This window comes from Cherax quadricarinatus, unplaced genomic scaffold (assembly GCF_038502225.1).
Source record: "Cherax quadricarinatus isolate ZL_2023a unplaced genomic scaffold, ASM3850222v1 Contig157, whole genome shotgun sequence".
Lineage (NCBI taxonomy): Eukaryota > Metazoa > Arthropoda > Malacostraca > Decapoda > Parastacidae > Cherax > Cherax quadricarinatus.
Window position 1 is genome coordinate 48,557 of NW_027195183.1, and position 12,524 is coordinate 61,080.

Sequence of the window (12,524 nt, forward strand, 5' to 3'; positions counted from 1 at the left end):
GACATCATGAGGTAGAATTTGCAGACATCATGAAGCAGCAGTTGCAGACAACATGAAGCAGAAGTGGCAGACATCATGAGGTAGCAGTGGCAGACATCATGAAGCAGCAGTGGCAGACATGAAGCAATGGTGGCAGTGGCAGACATCATGAAGCAGCAGTGGTAGACATCATGAGGTAGCAGTGGCAGACAACATGAAGTAGCAGTGGCAGACAGCATGAAGCAGCAGTGGCAGACCTTGTACCTTGAAAACAATCTTGTACCCTGGTAGCAACCTTGTTGCACCCTATACTGTAAGTGAGTTTCCGAACGCCACCACTCGAGGTGGAGGGAATTCTTGTGTTTTCCTTACGTTTCGTGCAGTTATTTCTTGTTTCTAACAATGGGTCCTAAGAAAGCAAGTGCAAAGGACAGTGCTGAAGAAGAAAAAGAGGATGATTTCCATGGAATTAAAGCAGGAAATCATAGATAAACAAACTAGGTGGAGGGTTAAGGACTTGGACAGGTAGTACCAGCGTCCCACTAATACGATATGTACAATACTAAAGCAGGAGGAGTCAGTGACAGTGTAGCATTAAGAGTGTAGCAGTTATGTGTAGCAGTAAGAGTGTAGCAATTATAAGTCTCTGACTTTTTTGGGTTACTCTAGGTTCTCTACACATGCAGTCAGGAGCATGAATGTCTGCTGTGGTGGCCCTATAAACCCCAACAACAGCAATGGCAATGACCACTGTCACCACCACTAGCCACAGATGTAATGACATGTATTTTATTCATTCTAGTGTATATATCATGTTTCTGTGTTATTAATATTGTTTATTATGTCACATTACATGAATTGTGATAGATAAATAAGCTGTAGAGTTGATATTAGGGAAATATTGAAGTATGTATTTTGTCATGCCTGGAATTCCACTGGAAAACATTAATTCTATTTCAATTAATATAAATGAGGAAAATTGACTCTGCAAATGAGGAAATCCAGATACAAGCAAGGTCACGGAACAGATTAAACTTGTAAATAGAGGTTCCACTGTATTTACACTGATTTATATATTTAACCCTTTCAGGGTCCGTCCCGTAGATCTACGGCTGGTCAGTGAGTGTCCAAACCGTAGATCTATGCCAAAATTCTAGCGCCGTCAAATTTAGCGCGAAAGCGCTCATAGGCCTACATATGAGAGAATGGGTCTGCGCCGTGGGTGTGCGCCGTAAACAAAAAATCTAGGCACCTGCATAGCATTGTGGGAACGCCGGCTCAGTCACCCTTGTTCACCATGCCTCGTCGCAAGTCAGCTCTCACTCCCCGGAAAATTGGGACTCTCCTCTTCCTGTCTGATAGTTCTGACACTGATGGAAGTGGAAATGACGACGAATTCTACGGCTTTGATAAGTTAGTGACCGAAAATAATGACCAGGATATCGATAATAGTGCAGAAAACCCCGACGATCCTCGACCTTCTACCTCTGGTGTGGGCACTTGTGACTCACGGTCGGGTGTTCCTAAACGTAAGAGAAAACTAATATTTTCCCGTGGCCTGGCCTCTGACTTCAGTAATGACGATGATTCTGACGTGGATTGTGATTTTATTGCGCTCGACGATCATTCGAGTAGTGATAGTGAGGAAACATATTCACCAGTGAAGCGTCGGTATGTTCGCCGCCGCATGCGCTCGGGTAGTGTACCCTATGCTGTGCCCAGGGGACGGAGTACATCCCGGAGTACATCCCGTGGCCCTACACCCGTTTTAGGTAGTGATAGTGAGGATGATGTGGCTACACTTGGCATGGATGGGCCACAGACATCAGTGGATGGTGTTAGTGGGGCTGGTGGTGGTAGTGGCACCGCCATGCATGACTCGCTGTGCCACGTGGGGACCCACGCTGCTGACTCGTCAGTTCAAGGACAAAGCGGAGCGTCACCCACCAGCCCGCCACAACCACCCGTACAACCAGCCTATGATGTCCAGTATCCACCAGCAAACCGTATCTGGGATTGGCAGCAAAATCCCAATTTTGTTCCCAGCCCTCACCACTTTGATGACTCTCAAAGTGGAATTCTACCTACCTGTCCCCTTGGAACCACGGCCAATGAACTGGAATTCTTTGAATTATTCTTTGACCAGCCATTGATGGAAATTATTGTCAGGGAAAGTAATAAGTATTTTCAGTACACCATGGCAAATACGATCTTATCACCACAGTCAAGACTACACAGGTGGAAAGAGACGACTGTTGCAGAAATGTATTTGCTTTTTGCAACAATAATGCTTATGGCTCACGTCTATAAGCATAATATAAAAGCATACTGGTCCACAGATTGGCTAATTTGTACCCCATCCTTCAGTGAAATAATACCAGTGAACAGGTTTATCTTACTGTTACGTATGTTGCACTTCTCTGACAAAACCAGGCCTGACAGAAGTGACAGGTTATACAAGATTAGAAATGTTTTCATGTATCTCAAACAAAAATTCAGGATATACTTTTATCCATTCAAGAATCTTGTAATTGACGAGTCTTTGATTTTGTTCAAAGGTAGACTGTCATTCAAGCAGTATATACCGAGCAAGAGGAACCGCTTTGGTATAAAATTGTTTGTACTCTGTGATTGACAGTGGCCTGGTGTTGGATATTGTTGTATACACGGGTAGTAAAACATTGAAAGATACCAAGATGTTATTGGGTATATCAGGTGACGTAGTGAGAAACATGATGGCACCTTACACAAGCCCATTACTCAGTGATTTCATGCGAGTGAACAAGACAGATGTGTGTGGCACAGTGCGTTCTAATCGTAAACATATGCCCAGGCTCAACGCAGGTGTTCGTGGTGATGACGTGCAGGTGTTTACTGCCAATGACATCATGGCATTACGGTGGCATGACAAACGAGATGTCACATTGTTGACAACCATTCACCGTAATGAAATGCAAGACAGTGGCAAAGTTGATCGAGTGACTAATGAACGTATTCGAAAACCAGTGACAGTGATTGATTATACACAAAACATGCGCTTGGTTGACAAGTGTGACATGCAGATTGGTTTTGTTGACTGTGTTCGTAAGAGTTACAAGTGGTACATGAAACTTTTCTTCCATCTCATGGACATTTCAATGCTGAATGCATATATGTACCAAATAAAGACTGGTAACAGACCACCGTATGGTGAATTTTGTTTGTCTGTTGTCAGACAACTCATAATGAAGTACCAGGTAACAACACCTGCAATACAACATGGTCCTCGAATTCATCACAATATACCCAAGCGTTTGAGGAGAGAAGGTGATCATTTCATAATACAGCTTCCTTCAACTCAAAAGAAATTTGCTCAGAAGAGATGCATTGTCTGTGTACAAACAAAACGACGGCAACAAAGACGCAAAGACACTCGGTTTATGTGTGAGGAATGTAAGGTGCCTCTGTGCATGGTGCCTTGTTTCAAGGAGTTCCACAAGCTCCAGCAGTTCTAAAACCATGTCCAGTGATTGTAAATATGTAAATATATGATAGAACATTAGTATTATACAATATTTGTGCATGTTTATTGTAATAAACAACAGTGGTAAACAATAATATGATAATAACTTTAGTGCGGTTATTGTGTTCAATACAGTGAGTATATATATATCAATTATATACAGTATTGGTCTCTCAGGCCCCAAATGTTAGTAGGAATAGAAAAAAATTGGAAAAGAAAAGAAAAAACAACTAAAACAACAAAATAATATAATACGCGTATGTGGAATTCGTCGATGTTGCCGCCACCACATCATTTTCTACAAACTTCTTGGCACTGTATCTCGGTAAGTACTGATCAGATTCTAATTTTTTTTGTTTTATTACCTTCACAAAAATATGCTCTTTAATTCTGTAAGAAAAAATAATTTTTGTTTTTTTTCAAAATTTCTTGGACACTGGTGCGTGACTTCAGATTTTGGCCTTGGACCCTGAAAGGATTAAAGGAGGCTTTATTATTATTTTAGCTCAACTGCCTATGGTGGCTTCCCGCTCTCTTTTTCTTGATCACTTCCACTCCCATTCTCATGCCACCGCTGTGTACACAGATGGCTCTAAGTCTTCAGACGGCGTCGGATTCGCAGCAGTGTTTCCGGACAGCGTCGTGTGGGGACATTTACTATCTTCAGCTAGCATTTTTACTGCTGAACTGTATGCCATTCTTGCAGCACTTATTCGTATCGCATCTATGCCTGTGTCATCATTTGTAGTAGTCTCAGACTCCCTTAGTGCTCTACAGGCTATACGAAAATTTGATACATCTCATCCCCTAGTTCTCCGTATCCAACTTTGGCTATGCCGTATCTCTACCAAACATAAAGATATTGTTTTTTGTTGGGTCCCTGGTCATGTCGACGTACAGGGCAATGAACAGGCAGACACTGCCGCGCGGTCAGCAGTACATGACCTACCAATTTCCTATCGAGGTGTTCCATTTCTGGACTATTTTGCTGCAATAGCTACCCACCTTCGCACCCGTTGGCAACAACGTTGGTCAACTCTGCTCGGTAACAAACTTCATTCTATTAAACCGAGCATAGGTTACTGGCCGTCTTCTTGTCATCAGTGCCGAGGTTGGGAGACCACTCTCTCCCGCCTTCGCATTGGTCACACTCGTCTTACTCATGGGTATCTCATGGAGAGGCACCCTGTTCCTCTCTGTGAGCAGTGTCAAGTTCCAGTATCGATTAGCCACATTCTGTTAGACTGCCCACTGTCAACGAGCACGCAGAATTTACCTCCAACGTCGTCTTCGTTCTACTACTCTCTCTTTACCTTCCCTTCTTGCTGATGGACCCTCCTTTAATCCTGACTCTCTCCTTGACTTCTTGACAACGACTGATTTACTCCACAAACTCTGATGATACTTTTCGCACTCCCCTCAGCCCTTTCTAGTTCAGTCTCTTGCTGCCCTTTACCCTTTCACCATCCACTGCCCCGCTGTTATCCGTAACCTATTACTCATCCATCTCCCTTTTGCCACCTGATGCCCTTGCTTCCTTCCTGCCCTGCAGCGCTGTATAGTCCTTGTGGCTTAGCGCTTCTTTTTGATTAATAATAAATTATTATTATTATTATTATATTTTCTTTTTTAATTTGATCCAGGTGCGTAGTTTGAACACCATGACAGTTCTTATATACAATACCAACAAGTACTGAACACTTGCTGCTAGGTTGAGGGACTGATTCCCTGAACTTTTACTTCATCAGACCTTTGTATTTATCCCTGTATTGTATTGATAAAACCACTGGTTGGCAAAATGTCTACAGAATAGAGATACCCTGTTGTTGCACATGTCTAATTCCTCCACTAGCAGTTTTTGCCATATTAGCCAGGTTGTGATGGTTATGTATGCCAGTAGGCTGCAACAATCTGGGTGAGTGACTTAAGTGCTTTACTAAGAGCCCCCTTTCATCAAAATTTTCCTGTGACTTGTTTCCTATAACTTGGAACAAATTATAGATACAGTTTTGACTACAGTTAATGGACTTGGAATTTTGCCTAACACCCAGAAATACTTACAGGTAATATTGGCTGTTTCCTACCAAGGTAGGGTGACTCAAAAATGTTAATTCACCATAATTAATTCAATAGCTGTATTACCAGAAGTGAGCATGCATCATAATTACAATAATCCTCCAAAAAATAACATGCTCACTCCTGCTTCAGTGTAGGCATTGTAATTTTCTCACCTCCAGGATTTAAGTCTGGCAAACCAGATAACTGGTAACATGAAAATGAATTACTCACTATTACAGGAGAATGTTATTGATACAGGTAGTAGCAAATTTTTAAAATACAGATGTAAATTCCTAATGAGGGTAAAGAAGTAATGAAATAGAGGTATTTTGTTAAAAATCACTGAATCCTTAAATGGTTACAGTGCTTTGTAACTCATACAGCATAACAAATAAAAAAAGAATAAATGGAAATGGTTTGGTGGGAGCAAGTGTATGGTCAATTTGCCTAGGTACAATTTACAATATGAACTTTTGCATTTACTTTTGAGATCTGTACTGTGTGTACACCTTCCCTATGATTATACAGTGTAATGCAGCCTTGATGTAATTTACATTTTTTAGCTGCTTTTCAGGGAATAACTTTATTTGATCATACACACTGGTATTTTTCTAGACCACACTGTGTTGCTGATTGCTTTATTGGTGGCTGGATTGGCATCTGTGGTAATTTTGATTGGAGTTGCCACGATATTCCGTGACCATCGAAAAGAGAGGGAAAGGGAAAGAGTCCATGTCCGTTGCCAGCAACCTCGTTACAGTCACTACATGCCTTCAGAAAGGTAGAACTTGATTTACTGTACTATACAAAACTAATTTGGCTTGCATTCAATTTTAAGGCTTGTAAACTAAAAATCTTTATTACTAGGATGGTATAATGGTGTTGATAAAATTATAACCTAAATTTCATGCTTTTAAGTTTGCTGATAACATGTGGATTCATTATGTTACCCATTTTAGATATTCATGTTTGTAAATTTAAACCTGCAGAACTTTAATTAATTTTTATGAATTTCAGTTTTTCATACTTTAAAACTTGCACAGATTACCAATTACAATTAATTGGTAGGTGTTAATTTTTTTTCATTATGAAAACTATGAATTTGCTGGTTCTGTATAACTTGGGAGCATTTGGATTGTTATTTAGATCACTGTTTAATGATATTTAAGCAGATACAAATATATCAATTTAGAATTGTTATAAATCTGGCAATAATTTAAGATAGCATTTTTTTTAACCCTTCATGAAAAAAGAGTGCTATAACTGGAACAAATTAACAATAGCGTATAGTAACCAATACAGTACCCTTAATTAAATCTCTCCACAAAGCCATAAGGATTTTTGTGGATTATGAAGTTAAGTTTAAATTCTATAATTTTCCAAACAAAACTACGTGTTAAAGATGTGATGTACTGTGATGTAAAACATACACGAGATTTCATCGCAATTTTTATTTATAATGTATATGTACAATACGTTTTAATAGTTTACAAAGTTTTTAGGGTATTTTTTGAGAAGATATTGTTTCTGCATTTAAGGTCTAGTATATTGTTTTACCATTTTTTTTTTGTAAGAGAGAAGAGACTATAAACAAAATTGCCAGTATTAGAAAATAATTAAGAAATTTTCCTAGCACAGTCAACCCTAGCTTAATGAAAGTTCACATGCTGTAATTTTGAATAATGGGGAAAAACTAAATTTCTCCACTTATTTACCAGTTTTGCATTACTACCTCATTCTAGGGTGTCAACCATCAACAAATAGTGTATACACATTTAAATTCACTAGAAAAAATAGAGAAAAATAAAGAAGTGAACATATCTGTTGATCAACAGTAATATAATAATACATTCCTTGGCTAATTTGTATCAAACAAATTGGAACCCTCCAAGCTAGTAGTGTGGGTGCAGCAGCAACAGGAGTGGTGGTGCTGGTGCATTTGGCTTGCCTTCACCATGTCACATCCATATTAAACTCCTGACTGTTTTCGATTATGGCATACACAAGTTGGACAGATAAAATGTGAGGTAATTTTATTATATTCACAAAGAGCACTAAACTCTTAAATTGTGTGGTAGAGAATACACTTTGCATGTTTTGACATTTATGCTAGGGACAGTCAAGAGATAGTTTTGTTTTCCATCATGACTGCCTCGTCTCCCTCTTTCCCATACTTCCATCGTAATAAATAAGAATTACAGAAATTCATATGTGGGGCAGTGTTCCATTACTGTCATATCCATAAAAAGTGCTTCAACACAATAGTACTGTTAGGGAAATTGCTTATTCTCATGGTTTCATTAGGTGAAAGCCAGTCATGAAGGGGTGTTTGAAAGAGTATTGCCTGTAAAACTTGATGGCTCTTTAAATTTGCTGTCTTGTAGTCATAGCTGCTAATGAAGACTTGTATCTGTAACTAATATTAATACTCTGGAGCAAAGATGAGAGAGATGATACTGCAATATGTACCTGGAAGATATGGAAGGGCCAGGTCCTAATTCTACACACTACCATCACTTACTGGAGGGACATGGAAGGAAGTGTAAAATAAATCTAGTGCAAAGTAGAGGCACCATATACACATTAAGAGAAACTTTCAATATCTATGGCTCAAGTCGATTAAGCCTGCTACCATCAGATATTGGAAATATTGCCAGAACAAATGTAGAAGCCTTTAAAAGGAAACTGGATCAATCAGGCTGTAGTAGTTGTAGGCCAACTATGAGCTTTTTTTTGAATAGGTATTTGACAAGGAAATTTTACCAAAGGTTGGGCGAGTAGGGTAGAAAAAAAAACTAAATCAGTCACACATCACAGTAAATGCTAGGGAGAGAGATTACCAGCAGAAGTTACTGGCAGACTGCTTAGCCATCCTCCCATTGACCATCATAACATACAATTTGCAGACAATTCAGATGTGTAGTAGTGTCATTACATTTATAAAAAGGTGCTAAACTTTCAGAATAAAACTGCTTGATTACAAAGTTGTGCTATGGCTGAAATCAGAGACTGTAGTGTTCACTTCCTAGCTGGGAAAGATAAGAGGATATAGGAGAGAAGAGAAAAAAAAAAGGCATGGGAGGAAGGGAAGACAATCTCTTGAGTACAGAGCATAATTACAAATCTCACCCTTTCCCCTTTCCAAAAAATAATAGCAATTAGATATGGATTATTATTATAATAAAAAAGAAGCGCTAAGCCACAAGGGCTGTACAGCAATTAGATATGGAACATTGTTGTCTTGGTTGGCATCTTGGGTTATAACATGGGTGGGAACATGTGAATCTCCTAATGTATTTTTTGCTTATGGAACATTTTGTCTTGTCATCATCTAGGTCATTAGGCAAGGGTTGACTTTAATTTGTGAATATATAATTTACAGTTAAGAAGTGAATGATGGAGAAAGAATTTCTTTTACTGGGTTGTCCTGGTAGAACACAGTTGACATACTAAAAAAGAAGTATTTTATTATAGCAAATTATTTAAAGCCAATAATTGGTATTTACTATTAATATTTCTTAGTGTTTGTACTTATGCATTATAAAATGGTGTGCATGACTTTTATGCTTTAGGTTATTGAGGAGACTACCAGTAATTAGATGTACAAGTATTTTTAATATTTAGTTGTGCAATACACAGAATTAGGACACTGGCAGAATTTGAATATACAGTATTATCATGGTCTGTTTCTTCTCTACATAACATGTACCACTACTTCATAAAGATATCTGTGGAATGATTTTATTTTATCTAACCTCAGTCTGCTTTACAAGATACATTAAAATATTAGTAATAAGAAATATATACTGCACTGGCATTTCAGCTTCTTATTCACCTTCATGTGTTAATACTTTATCATTGCCTTATGAATACCTGTACTGTAAGAATTAGGTATGCAAAGGAAATCACTTCAATTAGGCTATGTATTTATGATTTGAAGTTTGTGTCCCATATTATACAGTGGCCCCTTGACTTACAAAGATCTTGACTTGGGATAAGTTTGAGTTACTATTTTTTTTTAACATGTCGGCCATTTCCTATCGAGGCACAAAGAAAAAAAGAAAAACTTTAATCATTATTCAACACTTTCACCATCTCTCATACATAATCACTGTCTTTGCAGAGGTGCTCAGATACGACAGTCTAGACATACCTCCAAACTGCTTTTTTGATTTAAAAGACCTAAACTTGAATAAGTTATCTAGAGGCCCCAGTGTGTGCAGCTAGGGGAATAGTTCCGAGTTATTGGAAATTTAATTTAGGAAGGAATCTACTGAAATTCTTTAGATTAAAATAGATATGAATCTATGATTTGCACCACAGATTTCTGAGCACTGACAACAAAATAATCGTGGTCGATTTACTAGGAACCTAAACACCTCATTTAACCCTTAAACTGTCCAAACGTAGATTTATGTTCACCTGCGTAATGCTCCAAACATAGATCTACATTTTTTTTACATGCTTTCAAATGAGGAAAATAAAGGTCGGAGTGCTATGCACGTAAACGTAGATCTACATTTGGACAGTTTAAGGGTTAAAGTGCAGGCATTGTACTTCCTATTTCCATGACTTGAGTCCGGCTAACTGGTTTCCATGAATCCCTTCACAAAATATTACCCCGCTCACACTAACATATCATCAGGTCCCCAAAACCATTCGTCTCCATTCACTCTTATCTAACACGCTCATGCACATTTGCTGGAAGTCCAAGCACCTTGCCCACAAAACGTCCTTTACCCCCTCCCTCCAACCTTTTCGGGGACGACCCCTACCCCACCTTCCTTCCCCAACAAGTCATTCTACTTTGTTCCATTCTCTCTAAATGACCGAACCACCTCAACAGCCCTCTGACTAATACTTTTAGTAACTCCACACCTGCTCCTAATTTCCACACTACGAATTCTCTGCATAATATTTACACCGCACATTACCCTAAGACACGACATCTCCACTGCCTCTAGCCGCCACCTTGTTGCAGCATTTACAGCCTGTGCTTCACACCAACGTAAGTGTGTTGGTACCACTATACAGTGGACCCCTGGTTAACGATATTTTTTCACTCCAGAAGTATGTTCAGGTGCCAGTACTGACCGAATTTGTTCCCATAAGGAATATTGTGAAGTAGATTAGTCCATTTCAGACCTCCAAACATACACGTACTAACGCACTTACATAAATACACATACATAATTGGTCGCATTCGGAGGCAATCGTTATGCGGGGGGTCCACTGTACTCTCGTACATTCCCTTCTTTGCCCTCATGGATAATGTTGTCTCCACAGATACCTCAATGCACCACTCGCCTTTTTTCCTTCATCAATGCTATGGTTTACCTCATCCTTCATAAACCCATCCACTGACAAGTCAACTCCCAAATATCTGAAAACATTCACTTCCATACTCCCTCCCTCCAATGTAATATCAAATTTTTCTTTATCTAAGTTGTTTGATACCCTCATCACCTTGCTCTTATCTATATTCAATTTCAACTTTCTACTTTTACACACCCTCCCAAACTCATCCACTAACCTTTGCAACTTTTCTGTAGAATCCCCCAAAAGCACGGTATCATCAGCAAAAAGTAACTGTGCCAACTCCCATTTTGTATTTGATTCCCCATAATTTAATCCCACCTCTCTCCCCAACACCCTAACATTTACTGTTTACCTTTCATAAAGGAATTTAGTTTTTGAGTTTCAAAGAAAATGTTGAGATAAGATACAGGTACAATGGTCAGCATGAGTGGGTGTACCTCAGCCAACCAGCAATGTAGTAGCTTGCCTCTTGGGCAGTGTCTGGCCCAATAGGAGCTTCAGTTGGGTGGTTTAGCAGCCAGTCAGTGATGGGAATGAATGTGTCTCAGCTAATAGCAGTATTTATGCAACAGTTTGTTTCCTCTTCAGTTTGAAGGTATCATGTGTGTTGCTTGCACCAACTCTGGATGATTTACCCTTCATAACTGCATTTATGATTTAAATATGAAATCTTTTGCATTACCAAGTCATTGTGGCCTCTAAAGCATATAGTAAACAGGCAATTTCTTTGAAGATCAGGCAAGATTTATTATTATTATTATAATCATATAGTAAACAGGCAATTTCTTTGAAGATCAGGCAAGAAATTGTGAAAAAGCACTTGAGTTAGGAATAAGTGAATTGGTGTGTGAGTACAACTTTCCTCAATCACTCATCTCTATTATCAAGCAAAAAGAAATTGAAGAATATCAAGGTGGTTGATGAATCAAGGCTAGTGAAAAAAGGCAGATAAATTATCATGGAGATGGAAAGACTGTAGCTATAGTGGATTAGATAGAAGCAGATAAAGGGGGAGAGTGCCTGCATGTCATAGCTGTGCACCCAAGGTACAGTAAAAGTCACACTTCCAGGGTCTTGGAACGAATTACGTACCATAAAACCATGTATTTTGGGGTTTGAGTCAAGATAATTTTGAGGTACAATATATCTTCTGGAACAGATTAATATCATAACTCAAAGGACCACTGCATAATCTTGCATGATTGATATAAAAACTTCACTTTGCCACTTACCATTAAGTACAGAATTTTGACATAAAACATACACAAATGAATGCATGTATAAACATTACAACATTTACATTGTACATCATAATGTATTGCTTCATTGCTACATTGTAAATGAAGGAATATTTATTCCTAGAATAACTCTAATCTGGAACATGTTCGTACAGCATAACATCAACAAAATGAAGTCAGTTGACCAAATGAAATCACTGGCCCACAGATGGCTCCAACTTCATCCTGTTCCATATTTGTATGTATCTTGATATAAAAAGGCTTTCAAATGAGTTACTTTACTTTTTATTGCTAAAGAAACCAGTTTGATTCCCAAAGAATGAAAACTGATTGTACCATTCTACCTGGGTGCTAACCCCCCCCCAATGATTATGCAATCTGTCCACTAAAATTATTTACAATCCTAATTAAGGGAAGCGATACTTGTA

The 12,524-nt window shown here is 38.6% G+C and overlaps 1 protein-coding gene across 1 annotated transcript in view; it reads left to right on the top strand.

Annotated features, from left to right (window-relative positions):
• LOC128686625 (uncharacterized) overlaps positions 1-9,628 on the top strand; it is a 53,314-nt gene extending 43,686 nt beyond the window's left edge. Inside the window, exon 4 of the mRNA XM_070080125.1 lies at positions 6,155-9,628. Coding sequence (XP_069936226.1) covers positions 6,155-6,324 — 170 coding nt within the window. The 3' untranslated portion in view covers positions 6,325-9,628. The remainder of the gene's footprint in view (positions 1-6,154) is intronic.
• Positions 9,629-12,524: the final 2,896 nt, after the last annotated feature.